At 41.6% G+C, this 14670-nt stretch overlaps 2 protein-coding genes across 5 annotated transcripts in view; one reads left to right on the forward strand and one right to left on the reverse strand.

The window, feature by feature from the left end:
• The window catches only part of LOC146672994 (NLR family CARD domain-containing protein 3-like), a 172171-nt gene that overhangs the window by 142028 nt on the left and 15473 nt on the right, over nucleotides 1-14670 (reverse strand). Inside the window, exons 9-12 of one of the 3 annotated variants that reach the window (XM_085401413.1) lie at nucleotides 13815-13988; nucleotides 11878-11924; nucleotides 11521-11729; nucleotides 10846-11356 (exon numbers count right to left, since the gene is read on the reverse strand). In XM_085401413.1, coding sequence (XP_085257539.1) covers nucleotides 11297-11356; nucleotides 11521-11729; nucleotides 11878-11924; nucleotides 13815-13988 — 490 coding nt within the window. In that variant the 3' untranslated portion in view covers nucleotides 10846-11296. Of the gene's footprint in view, nucleotides 1-10845; nucleotides 11730-11877; nucleotides 11925-13814; nucleotides 13989-14670 lie in introns of those variants that run through there. The other 2 variants (XM_085401412.1, XM_085401411.1) reach the window with 2 other exon arrangements.
• LOC146672997 (protein NLRC3-like) overlaps nucleotides 1-14670 on the forward strand; it is a 151130-nt gene that overhangs the window by 25546 nt on the left and 110914 nt on the right. The gene's annotated exons all lie outside the window — the stretch shown is intronic.

A 14670-nucleotide genomic window follows, 5' to 3' on the forward strand; every position in this document is an offset into this window, starting at 1 on the left:
GTTGATTTTTGTGACACACGCACCGGAGCTTCAGCTTCAAGCGGACCATCACTACTATTTACTTATCACCTTCCTTGCTGCTTAAGTTATGCTACATCACACAGCCATATAAGCTGAAAATATTGGCTCAATAATTTTTAAACCTGGTTGCTTTCTCACAGTGTTGTGTTCATATGTTACACAAATATTGCATTCCTTGTATTTTATGTTTACATGCTGTAATGTTGGCAGTGAACCTCTGAAAGTCTGTCCTGATGTCAATTATGGTGAAGTGGTGTGTTGACAGTGTAACGGCAGCATTGGTGTGGTGTGAGAGTCCAGCGTCAGCCTTTATGTTGGACACTAATCTTGTATACAGAAACACTAATAAAGAATCAATCATGAATAATTGTTGTTCAGACATTAGCTCCTGATGGAGAAACTCCTTCTTTATCACAGCTCTGATGGGGCTACAGCTCACTTTCACACTAATCAAGCTCTTTGTTTCAATTCCGTGATTCTTATTTGCAAACCTCTGCCTGCTAAACCCCCTGCTTCTTTTTCTGTTAAACCAGCTCGACTGTGCAACAAGCGTTTTCATAGATTTCTTTTAACAGCTGATTTTGGGCTAAGTCCAGCTGTTAAAATGCGGTGGCTGTCCCCTTACATTTACTCTGTTTGTGTCAGAACAATAAATGGACCGTAAGTGGCGCTCCATAAGGGAGCACACTTATTCCTCCTACAGTTTATTAAAGCTTGACAAATGAAACATGAGCCACACACTGAGACAAGTCTGAGGGCGGAGCTTGTGCAGCATAATCAGAGCTGTCCCCATGGAGGCAAAATCCATCCTACAGTTTGGGAAGTTAGGGGATCATCTTTCCTGTGGCTCTTGGCTTTCCTATATAATGCACCATTACATTGCTAACATGCTTGTCTTTAACTACTGCAGCTTCTACTATTGTGTTTCTGTAAAAAACTGTTCAATGTTTTGTTTTTCAGCTAAGTTTAACAGATGCATGAAGCTGTTGGAATCATTCACAAGCCTGAGTTTTGAAGCATTTTCAAATATGCTGATGTCCTCAATGACATGTCACAAACTTGATTTGTGTCTGTAATACTTGGTGTTAAATGATTTAACTTAATGCTTCAGATATTAATCAGATACCTTCTTTTCAGTTTAAGGCTTTCGTTGTCTTTGTTAAGACAACAAAATTGGTTGTAACTCAATGCATATCATCATTGATTTACAACTTACTTTTTTGTCAGTAAATGTGTGTTTGTAATTAAAATGTAATGATCATCTTACTGTTTCCCACTTGTGAATATTTTTCTATACTGATTGAAATAATCCCATAAGGAGAGATGGTGTGGAAAAACGAAACCTGATTTATTGGGATACAGATATTCATGAAGCTATTTGACGGTTAGACTCCCACAGAGTCTGGATGCTGATGGTGCTGTAGTTGAAGATAGAGGCATGCTTCAAAGAAGGCAGCTGAGAAAATGATTGGACCGTGGAAGTGATTTGAAGTATTATTGAGTTTGACAGTGCAGGGAAATGGAAGTGATGGCAAGAATAAAGACCAAGGAAGCAGCAGAAAAAAATGGTGTACAGCTTGTGTCACTGAATAATGCGATTTTGATTGATGACCCTAGCCTTGACCTTTTGACCCTACCGGAAGTATTCCGGAAGTGACTAATTGAATCCAGATGTGTGTAATATGATCCATAAGCGTGACGAATTGTATCCAGTGAGGGGAGGGGGTACTCCGGAAGTCTCTAATTGATTCCATATGTGTGACTAATCACATCCGGTGGGAAAAAAAGGAGGTGTGGTTCCTGGGGGGGATGCTTCAGGGATAATTCTGATCAGAGAGGGAGGGGTATGGTTACTGGGGAGGGAGAAAAAGTTCAGGGGGGTAACGCAGCAGATTTCTGATGAGTGTATAGCGACAGAGAGAAGGATTGTAGCAGTTAGTTTTTCACAGACAAACTCATAGTTTGGATTCTGTTTAATTGTTTCAGTATTATGACAATGATCTTGATAACCATTTTCTCGGTAAAAAGCTATTTCTTTTTTCAATAGCGGCTTTATTTTGCTTTCTTACGTTGATATATATATATATATATATATATATATATATATATATATATATACTGGAAGAGCATATGGGAGAAGGATGCAACCCATATGCCTCCCTGAACAGGGTCCAGTAACCATCACAGTGGCAGATATCCAAGAAAGGGTCTCCAGTATGAAGAGTTGGACAGCACCAGGGCCCGACATGGTTCACGCCTACTGGCTAAAGAAGCTGACTGCACTCCACGAGCATCTGGCAGCACAAATGAACCAGCTGCTAGTTAACGAGAGACACCCGGAATGGCTAACCGAAGGTCGGACGGTCCTGATCCCCAAGGACCCCAAGAAGGGACCGGTCCCCTCCAACTACCGACCAATAACCTGCCTCAGCACCACGTGGAAGCTCCTGTCAGGCATCATATCGGCTAAGATGAACAGGCACATGGGTCAATACATGAGTGGGACACAGAAAGGAATTGGCAAGAATACCAGAGGCGCAAAACACCAGCTACTGGTAGACAGAACAGTCAGCCGAGACTGCAAGACCAGACTGACCAACCTGTGCACTGCCTGGATTGATTACAAGAAGGCCTATGACTCAATGCCCCACAGCTGGATACTGGAATGCCTAGAATTGTACAAGATCAATGGGACCCTAAGAGCCTTCATCAGGAACTCAATGGGGATGTGGCGTACAACACTAGAGGCCAACTCCAAGCCCATAGCACAAGTCACCATCAAGTGCGGGATCTACCAAGGAGATGCTCTGTCCCCACTGCTGTTCTGCATAGGCCTGAACCCCCTCAGTGAGATCATTAACAAGAATGGCTATGGATACCGACTACGGAACGGAGCAGTTGTCAGCCACCTCCTGTACATGGATGACATCAAGCTGTATGCCAAGAGTGAACGAGACATCGATTCACTGATCCACACTACCAAGCTATACAGCAATGACATTGGAATGTCGTTCGGACTGGAGAAGTGTAGTCGGATGGTAACAAAGAGAGGGAAGGTAGTCAGAACTGAGGGGATTGAACTACCAGAAGGCAACATTGCAGACATAGAGGACAGTTACAAGTACCTGGGGATCCCGCAGGCAAATGGGAACCATGAAGAGGCCGCTAGAAAGGCTGCAACCACCAAGTACCTGCAGAGGGTCAGGCAAGTCCTGAGGAGTCAGCTGAATGGTAAGAACAAGATCCGGGCCATCAACACGTACGCCCTGCCCGTGATCAGGTACCCTGCTGGGGTAATAGGCTGGCCAAAGGAGGAGATAGAAGCCACTGACATAAAGACAAGAAAGCTCCTTACCATGCATGGAGGGTTTCACCCCAAGTCCTCAGGCAGCAGAAACCCAAGAAAGAGGAGGGAGACGAGGAACCATCATGGAAGGACAGGCCCCTGCACGGTATGTACCACCGGCAGATAGAGGAGGTGGCTGATATCCAGAAATCCTACCAGTGGCTGGACAAAGCTGGACTGAAAGACAGCACAGAGGCACTAATCATGGCAGCACAAGAACAAGCTCTGAGTACAAGATCCATAGAGGCTGGGGTCTATCACACCAGGCAAGACCTCAGGTGCAGGCTGTGTAAAGATGCCCCAGAGACAATCCAGCACATAACAGCAGGGTGCAAGATGCTAGCAGGCAAGGCATACATGGAACGCCATAACCAAGTGGCCGGCATAGTGTACAGGAACATCTGTGCCGAGTATAACCTGGAAGTCCCGAGGTCAAAATGGGAGATGCCCCCAAGGGTGGTGGAGAATGACCGAGCTAAGATCCTGTGGGACTTCCAGATACAGACGGACAAAATGGTGGTGGCTAACCAACCGGACATAGTGGTGGTAGACAAACAGAAGAAGACGGCCGTAGTGATCGATGTAGCGGTTCCGAATGACAGCAATATCAGGAAGAAGGAACACGAGAAGCTGGAGAAATACCAAGGGCTCAGAGAAGAGCTCGAGAGGATGTGGAGGGTGAAGGTAACGGTGGTCCCCGTGGTAATCGGAGCACTAGGTGTGGTGACTCTCAAGCTAGGCGAGTGGCTCCAGCAGATCCCGGGAATAACATCGGAGATCTCTGTCCAGAAGAGCGCAGTCCTAGGAACAGCTATGATACTGCGCAGGACCCTCAAGCTCCCAGGCCTCTGAGAACCCGAGCTTGAACGATAAACCGCCCGCAGGGGCGTGCTGGGTGTTATATATAAGTGTGTGTGTGTGTGTGTGTGTGTGTGTGTGTGTGTGTGTGTGTGTGTGTGTGTTTCTTTTAGAATGTTTAAGTATGTAATGAGAATAAAATTGTAAAATGAATATTCCTTGCTTGATTGATATGCTCTATATATGTTTTAGACATCAAATAAAGATTTCTTTCAGCTGTTACATGTGAATGTGTTTTCTTAGAAATATATGAAGGGTTAAATTTTTATATTTTTGGATGATTTTAAATAAGTTTAAATTGTATTTTGAAATATATTTTGAAATATATTTCAAAATATAGAAAAATGGCCAAAAATATATGCGTTAAAACACATTTCAAAATATATTATGAATATATATAAATATATTTTAAAATGTATTTTAGCACATATATTTTTTGCCCATTTTTTGTATATTTTGAAATATATTTCAAAATATATTTTAAAATATATATTTTCACCGTATGGGCTGACCTTAAAAAACAAAGAAAAGAAAAGGAAAGGAAAGGAAAGGAAAGGAAAGGAAAAAAAACCAAACAAAATACAATTAGGCTGTCTAATCAAGTAAACAAAATCCTTAAACATTCCCAAAGAATGTAAACCAGGTTATGTTTAACAGTTATTACCATTATTATTATTATTAGTCGTAGTAATAGTAGTAGCGATGATGATATAATGTTCATATTTCAGCTATATATTATTATATATTTCATGTCTGTCACATTTATAGACAACTTGCTGGCAGTGTTGGAGATACCGTCAGCCCCCCTTTAAATGTTTTTTTCATTAGGGTTACTGTAACACTTTTCAAAACTTTTCCAAAACCTAACAAAAACTATTATTTAAACCTGTGAGTTAATCTAGAAATCAAGTGAAAATTAATATGAATTTCAATGTAAAGCATAAATGTTCAAATGGGACACTGAAATAAAGCTTAACTCATCTCATTTGAAAATGTAAAGAAAAGTTGCTCTAGGTGGCAGATCTTTCAATGACCACATCTAGCTATAGTATTTAAAAAATAAACAAAGGTATCTGAAATACAAAACATGGCTGATAAACCTGTATGTTATGACATCACCACTGACATTTTACATTGTGTGGAATAGGTGGACACAGGAAGCATTTGAGAAAATTGAATTCTATGTAACAGTGAGGTTGTGGCATATTCTTTTGCTCCCTGCAGGGGTACTAAATAATCTAATGTTACTATGGGTCATATCAGAGAACAGAGATACAAATGACATAAAGGCAGGAAAACAGATAAACTACAATCGAAAAACAAAATATGCCATATGTATAAACTGAAACCAAATGCATCCATCCATTCTCTTGTGCTTATTTTTATCCACGTTGCTAGCCTATTCCAGCTACCACAGGATGAAAGGCAGAATACACCCTGGACAGGTTCTAGGGTGTCGCCTGGGCGCCGGGTAGCTTAGCTTGTGGGCTGCGCGGCGGCTCGCGGCGTCGGCTTTGCTGTGTGACTGCTGTCAGCTGGGCTGCTGTGACGCTTAATCCCGGGGGGGACACGGTTTAGCATCGCTAGCGTGTGCTGTCAGCTAGGCTGCTGTGGGCCATACCGCGGGGGGGAAGCTGCTTCGGCGTACTAGCGTGCGCTGTCAGCTGGGCTACTGTGAAAGCATAACACATAGAGGAAAAACGGTCACACAAAGTAAACAGCTTCAGTGTTGCTATCGGCTAGCTGCTGTAGCGCGCTACACAGGGGTCACGCGGCTTTGGTTCTTAATCTGACGCTGAGTTAACAACATTAACAAGAAATAAGAAAATTAAACATGCATATGCAAAATAGAAAAACAAAAACAAAATCCTCATCAGTTCTGCAATCCTTGAGAATACACATCATGCTCTTCCAAATCCTGGTGAATTCTGTATTGCAAAATCCATGTCTGATTTGAAAGTAGTGTACACTACATGAACTGGTATACGGAGGATATTTTCACAAGTATTGGTCACTGGAAATCTGCAGTTAGTGATGAACTCAAGGCTTGGCTTTGGAGAAAACCCAAAATACTTTAAATGAGAATAACAGAACATTTCTATTACAGAGGCTAGAGCCTGTCCCAGTAGTCACAGGTAGAGCACACCTGGACAGGTCACCAGTCTGTCAGAGGACTAACACAGAGACAGACATCAGAGTAACAAATCTATTTAAAATTCATGTAAGTTTGCTGCAGCTGTATGTATGAACATGTGTTTCTGTGCTCACAGTCCACCTCTCAGGAACCTGCAGTTCACTTTTAGTCTACTTTAAACAGACCTCACAAAAGGCTGATGTGGCTGGATCAGTAGTCTGATTTAAGTACGATACTTTTGGCCAGGGATTAATCTGGTGCATCGCTTCACTGCAGTCTTTCGTATTTTCCCCACACCTGAATAAAAAATACTGATATATACAAATAACAGCTTCAGCTGATGCAGCCTGACTCAATCCTAGATGTTCAGCACACAGAGACACAGAGGTACTGTTTAAAGTTTAGTGTTAACTTGAGTCACTGATCATTTGCAGTATTACAGAGTCTGGCAGTCTTTGCATGATGTCCACGTCACTGTACGTTTCCAGCTGACTCTCAGGTGTGACAGGTGTGCCAGCAGGAAAGAGTAATAATAACCTGCATCCTGAGGTTTGTCATGCAGGATTAAAGGAGCCAGGCTTTGTTCACACAGCTAGGATTGTATTTTACACTGACCCTGGGTCAGTATAAGTATCATACAGTTTAAACGAAGCACTGAAACTTGCACATATTTATTACAGATGCACTGAAGCTAATCGAGATATTTGCTGTCAATCTGTGGCTGCGATTAAACACTTTACTGGAAACTTTATTAACTAGTAACTTCGTCAGTCATGACAGAAGCTAATATTTCTGTGCTAACATCGTTTAAACAGTAACAGCTTTACTCCAATATAAGCTAACGTTTACACCGTAACTTTAAGCTAGCACCATAAATACGGTAAAACACGTAATAACATCTACAAATGCATCTTAAAGCTGTTATATTAGCACTCGGTGTATTACTAACATAACCACATTAACATTACTGACACTCGCTGACTTTTAATAGTCATTCTATAAATGCTGTCCGTTTAAATGGTTTTACCTGTAAACACTGCTGTATCTACCGGATTCCAGCCAGAGTGGATTCTGGAGTCTTCCCACGCTCCTGTTAGTGATCCTCCATCTGGATGGATGAGAACAACCTTCTGAACAATCTAGCAGGAGATGGTCCATATCTATGGGACTGATTTGTGCTGATAACGCCCATTGTATGGACTGATAACAGCCGAAGAGGGTGAATAAAGTCACCCAGTAGCTAGCTGTGCTACTGGGTGAACAAGAGTAGAAGAAGAAGACAGATTAATATCAATAACATCTGTGTAATAAAAACAACCTTTGACCTATCGACTGTTCTCATCTATTACCCAGCATACATCACTCCCTCCATAAATGCAATAAACGATACAAAAGTAACAGCCTATAATTAATTTCTCTGCTGTATCTGCTGTTTCTCAGATAGTTGCTTACATTATATAATTTATTGTGTTCTGTATACGTCACTACAATGTGATTTTGGAAATATATAAATATATGGACAACAGGCTCTTCCGCAGCAATCTCTTGTCGTCAATAAACAACTTTTAGGGAGCTCTATAGTATTCAATGAGAGGACCCTGCAGGTCAATTCTCGACGCGAGGGGGGTACCCTGCGTGTCGATAAGTGAAGCAGAGGGAGCCTGACCATGCGTCACACGTTTGACGAGTTGGGAGTGAGAACGTGTTGGATATTTACTATTGGTTCTTATAGCTGCTTTATTGAACATGGAGTTTCCTCTCAGTGCGTCACGTTTTTATTGGACTTGAAACTCATTCTGAATATTTGGCCTCATGGATGTCTTTTTGCTCTCTACATAATTTGGACTGTTTGAAGCTCATTAAATTGAAGTGTTTTTAATTTGATGAAGAGTGAGTCAGACGCTTGATTGAAGCCGGTGTTATTAATAATTCTTATTACTCTTGGAATATATATTTTGGTTGGAAATGCTCTTCATTAAGGACGGCACCTGTCACTGGTTTAATATCATGCAGTTCCTCACTGTGACCACCTGAGGGCAGTAAGCTGTCATCAGAAAGTATCTCTCTGCTGACAGTGTCAGTGTTGCTATCAGTTTAATAATATCTGTGTTCACATATTCATTGATCATTCATCGTCATTATCACACTGATGAACACTAGTGGTGAAACGCTGAAGTGAATGTGTCCTAATGTCAGTATTATTGTATGTGGACAGTTGTAGTTACTGACAGTGACCACTGGAGGGCAGTGACCCTGATAGTTTCTCTGGAACAGTCCAGAAGCCTGTCAGTGAAGCAGGATTAGATGTTCAGTGACGGAACATCAGCAGCAGGAAGTGTATTTTCTCTGTGAAGACAAAACAAGTGTAAATGTGTGTGTTGGTAACTCACTGTCAGTGTTGTGCTCTTCTTTTCTCTCCGCGGCCTCAGAAATGCTGACTCTGTTTGTACATCACTTATTTTTCAAATGATAACGCTGTTAAACTGCTTTCATTGAAAATATGAATTTAAATGGAGATAAAATGACATGAGGGAATTTCTACAACCCTGTCAATCAAATAGACGATAAGGAGAAAGTGTGAGGCGACCTCTCGGTAAAAGTGAGTGCAGCAGTGAAAAGGTGAATGAAAAGATAAGGTGAAAGCAGCTCAAACATTACAGACTGCTTCCAACAGCTTCACATGGAGGATCACACAGATGATCACCTGGGACACCAAGTTCAGAAAAGAGCAACTTTGAGAAGTCACAAATGGTTTATTTTGCGTCTTTATTGTGATTTTTGTGTTGTAAATATAAAGTCAGTTTTCACACTGACACAGAACTGAACTGAAGGTGTGATTATTTGGACTGTTGACTGATGTTATGTGCTGATGATATTTTATTGTTTTGAGCCAAACTGGATTTCTCTGTAGGAACTCCGTGTTAAAGGGCCAATGCACCAAACTGGCTTTGAGAACAATTTATTACTCATGCAAGGAAAGACTGAAACTTCTCTGAGTAATTAGTAGTGGGAACAAGTTCACTGAGCTCATAGCATTAAGTTGGCTTTATTAGCCCTGCATGGCAGACTGGTCTGAGACCCTCACTCTCAGATTGCCTTAAATAAGACCATTATTAAACTGAAGGTTTTACATCAAATCTATGTGGCGGAGGTGTGGTCCCGGACGCGGCTGCAGGGGAGGAGTGGTGCAGTGAGCTCAACGGGGCGGTGCTGGAGAGGCAGGTGAGAACAGCTGATGGAGTTTGGGCTGATGACGGTTTCCTTCCCCTTTTTAGTGAGACGGGAGAGGAGCGGAAGGAAGGCTGCGATCAGCTGAGACAGAAGCTGTCCAGATGGTGGACTGTCAAAACTAATAAAAACTCAGAATAAACGTGGCATCTGGCAATAACGAACTGTGTGTGTGTGCGTGTGTGAAGTGCATCTCAAAATCGAATTCCTAAATCAAGAACTAAAGCTTAACGAATAACCTGTCTTACAGTTACCTGTTATCTCTGTCTTACAGTACTGCAGGTACTCCCAGCATGCATGCGCTCACACACACACCTAATCTTAAAAGTAGAGATAGTGTCTGTCTCCTGAATCCAAACTGGAAGCTGGTTCCACAGAAGAGGGGCCTGAAAACTGAAGGCTCTGCCTCCCATTCTACTTTTAAATACTCTAGGAACAACAAGTAGGCCTGCAGAGCGAGAGCGAAGTGCTCTAATAGGGTGATATGGTACTACAAGGTCATTAAGATAAGATGGGGCCTGATTATTTAAGACCTGGTATGTGAGGAGCAGGATTTTGAATTCAATTCTGGATTTAACAGGATTTAACCTGGTCGTTGTGTCCTTGGGCAAGACACTTCACCCTACTGCCTACTGGTGTTGGCCAGAGGGGCCGATGGCGCGATATGGCAGCCTCGCTTCTGTCAGTCTGCCCCAGGGCAGCTGTGGCTACAACCGTAGCTTGCCATTATTATTATTATTATTAGTCCCTGTCAGGACTCTTGCTGCAGCATTTATGGATTAACTGAAGACTAACTATTTCTAAGTCACTGTGAAAACTCTGATCAAAGTTAAAGTCCTGATGAAACTCTGATTAACTACATGGGCTCACATGAAAAACTACAGGCTGACATTAATGTACAGTTAGAGCTTAATGCATTCCACTCAGTTTTCCCGAAGTGCACATCTTACAGTGCACTTTTTTACAGCCTGGAACAAACATTTCAACAATTTGACTTTAAATCTGACATTTCAAACACATTTGATTGTTTTGAAATATTGTAATATTATAAGATGATGAAACAAAAAAGGTTCATTTCCTAAAAATCACTTTGTACTTTACTACATTATCTACATGTTAATGTTTGTTTGCTCCCAATTGTTCATTTTTTCCTCTTTCACACTGAAAAACACAGAGACTGAAAACATCTGGAACATCTGCACTTGACTCAAATCAAATCTATATTGTACAGTCACAAGTCAACAGCTTTGATTTAGTATTACTATATAATAAATACCATAAACGACTGTACAAATCACTCATTACATATATTATTATTTAAAAGTGATCTTCATGAGTTTCAGAGAAACATACTGATATTCACTGTGAAACTTTGAGTAGAAAAAGACAGAAAACAACAGGTGGATCCTGGAATAATGGGAGCTTCCATCTCTAAAGGACTGAAGAGCAAGAAGTTTACAAGGAATCATTTAGAAGAGTTTCAAACATCAACTGATTGAATCCATGAATCTGAAAACGTGTTTGTGAGTGAAAGAGACAGACATGTAGAGACTGAACTAACTGTTCAACAGTCAAGAGTGTTTCTCTAACACGACGACACTTATGCCTCAACTACACACACTTTCAAAGAACAACCAGGATAGACTCTAAACCCAGGATAAAGCGTTTCAGTGAATGTGGTGTTGAAGGTGTGGAGGTGGATCAGAGTGTCAGAGGAGACTCTGTAGAAGGACAGAGTGCCAGCAGGACAGTCCACATACACTGCTACTCTGTTAGAGACAGAGGAGGCGGCGGCAATGATGGATGTTCCTTTGTTATTGTGCCTGACGGAATCAGGACCATCATCAGAGCAGTAGAGACACCAGGACTGATCATTCCACCCAAACACAACATCTTTACTGTTTCCTTTCCTTCTGATTCCTGTGTAACTCACTGATATGAGAACCCCTCCTCTCCACTCGACCTCCCAGTAACAGCGACCAGTCAGACCATTTCTACACAGCAGCTGCGGAAGTTGATCAAATCTGCCTGGATGATCAGGATATGACTGAATCTCGTCCACATGTGTCAGAGTTCTGTTGTTGTCAGACAGTTTGAGGTTTGTGTTCACTGTGTTTGTGTCGATTGTGAGTTGACAGGAATCTGATGGAGAGAACAAACACAATCCAGCTGCAGTTATTGATCCATCATCTGTTCATTGATTGACACTTTGATGATGACTCCTGACATGATGAAGATGGTTGAATGTGTGCTGCTTTGTTTTCATGAATCCCATTAAAAACACACTTACACTTCCTCAGACTTGGTTCTAACCATTGGACTCCAGCAGGCTCCACCCTGAAAGGAGGAGGGGGGTCAGACCAGCATAGTCTTAGCATGCACACATGGACATTACATGGCTCTCATTCACACACTGTTACACACTGATAAAGGAACAGTCCAACATTTTCACAAATACACTTCAATCCACACATGGATCAAACTGCTGATGATTTGGACCAGGGGTGCTCAATACGTCGATCGCAAAGGTAGTATTGGTAGATCGCATGGCATTAAAAAAAAATAGATGCCAGCCTATCATCCATCCTATCACTTGATTGATACAGGGAAGCCAGTCAGATGACATCAGATTTTTTCTGACGCTTAGGTCGCTGCGCATGCGCAAACAGCGGCGCGAAGTGTAGTAAAACTGACAAGCTAGTCAGCGAGTTAACTCCAATTTTTAGCTCTCGGATTTTTCTCTTAAACCTAAGAAAGGGTTAAAAATGAGTGAGGGAGCTGGCCCAAGTAAGAAGACAAAAACGTATCACTTTCATACGGAATGGGAGGAGGACTTTTTTTTTCCACGATGTCATTTTCGAAGTGCGTTTGCCTCATCTGCCAGGCTACCATCGCAAAGCCAAAGAAGGGAAATGTGGAGCGGCATTTTCGAACTGTTCACGGAAAATGACAGGTAATGACAAAAACAATTTACATTGTTAATTGTGTTGTGAAATATTGGATATTGCGGTTATGCATGTATATACATTGTAGATATAAAGAATCCTCAATATATTTATAAATAAGTATATGTTTTGGATTTTTGTAGTGGGTAGATCATTTTGACTTGGTCATTTTAAAAATAGCTCACATGCGGAAAAAGTGTGAGCACCCCTGATTTGGACTGATCCTGGATCTCTCAGTTCTTTGAATAGTTGTTGGATTTGTTGTCACAGCAACAAATCTATTAAGTGTTGCGTGGTCATCATTATCTTTTATGTCCTCTTACAGATTACCTACAGAAAGATGCTGCTTCAGTCAGCAAGGAATAGTCTACATTATTTTTGACCACCGCATAATTGACAAATGTGGGATTTTGGATAATTTCATGCTGCCAACATTGTAAGAAAAGTTTAGGGGAAGCCCCCTTGTCGTTCCAACATGACTGTGCAGTAGTGCACAAAGGAAAGGTCCAGTAGCCTGGGCTATGATAGTCACCTTTCACCCCACTTTCAGCCACACTCCCGCTGGAGAGTGACAGGGCTCACCACATCTACTCTCCTAGATCCTCCAAAGCCAGTACGATGATCCTTCGACTCCTCAAGTACACAGATCGACAGGCCGACAGTATATTCTCAGCAGCATATTAAACATATCAGGTCCCCATAAGGAGAATCATGTGCTAACGGCTGTCTAAATGACTCGGGTAAAGTTTGTAGCATGCATGCTTGTTGTTTTTGTCTGCTTCCACTTGTCTTTGCACTAGGATGATGTCGGCGTAAATGTGCAGTCATATTCGTTGTGTTCCCACTAGTGCTTTCAGCGTTAATCCCGTTAAAATTACATTAACGCCATAACGCAGCAAATCTCCGTTAATGAGTTACCGTGGCACTCTAATAATTTATACTAATAGGTAGTTCTGACTATTTTATGTTCCATTTTTACATTTTTATGGCCGGTGATGTGTAGAATGCAACAAGTTTGCAACTTTGCACCTTGTAATCGTTCTAAATTATGGAAAGGAATAGTAATGGAGATGGAAGATAAGATCTGGGAAGGATACCCAGAAAGTTAAACTCATGGGTTGTACTTCATCGACGAGGGGTTGTTACAGTCTCCTAACTCAATAAAAGTTTTTGGTGTCTCAATTTATAAGTATCTTTCACTTTTCTTGATAAACTGGACTAATGTTTCTTTTGTGAGCACAGGAACAATTGAAAGAAATGTTTCCAGCTCTTCTCTCCATACCTGAGAGTGTCTAGTCTCCAGGATGGATCCATCAATCCTGCCGACAGCAGTTTTAGTCCTGAGACACCGGGTTGATTGTAGCTCAGGTCCAGCTCTTTCAGATGAGAGGGATTGGAACTCAGAGCTGAAGCCAGAGAAGTACAGCCTTCCTCTGTGATCAGACAGCCTGACAGACTGCAAACACACCACACAACAATTCATCCATAAACACTTGACTTATATTTTCTTCATTTTTTCAGTTTAATTCTGCTTTATTTATAGTAGGACAATTTTCTTTTGTTTTCTTTTGTAATAATCCACATCTATTTTCGGAAATTCTGGGAATTAGATGCAGGGTGTGCAAAATTATAAATTTTGGTATCGATCTGATATAAAGTAAACAAAGGGCTTGTGTTCCCTGAACCGATACCAATAACAATACATATACCTTTAACTTGATTTATAAGTGCACCTTATACATCAATCAGGCACAATATTAGGACCACCTGCCTAACATTGGGTTGTTTCCCCTGGCATACTGCTTGATGTCATCCACGTAGAAGAGGTGGTTAATAATTGCGTCATTCCATGCCTGGCATCTGTAGCCAGTAATTGATAATCTGATTGAGGGGGTTCAGACCTATGCAGAACAGGACTGAGCTGCTGTTCTCATATTGTTCCCCTGCCAGTAACAGCACACCTGATGGTTCACTGGAGAACAGCTGGTTTATTCTATCCCTTCTATCCCTCTTGTATACCTCTTTAGGCAGTTAGCCAAAGCTGTGAATCTTTGCTCGGAGAGCCCATAGAAAAAGACTTTCAGACTGCCTCAAAGAGATTCTGGCAACCTGTCAGGTGACTCAAGATGGGAAAGCTT

This window comes from Rhamphochromis longiceps, linkage group LG3, assembly GCF_057381845.1.
Source record: "Rhamphochromis longiceps isolate RC_006_pf linkage group LG3, R_longiceps_female_GT1.1, whole genome shotgun sequence".
Lineage (NCBI taxonomy): Eukaryota > Metazoa > Chordata > Actinopteri > Cichliformes > Cichlidae > Rhamphochromis > Rhamphochromis longiceps.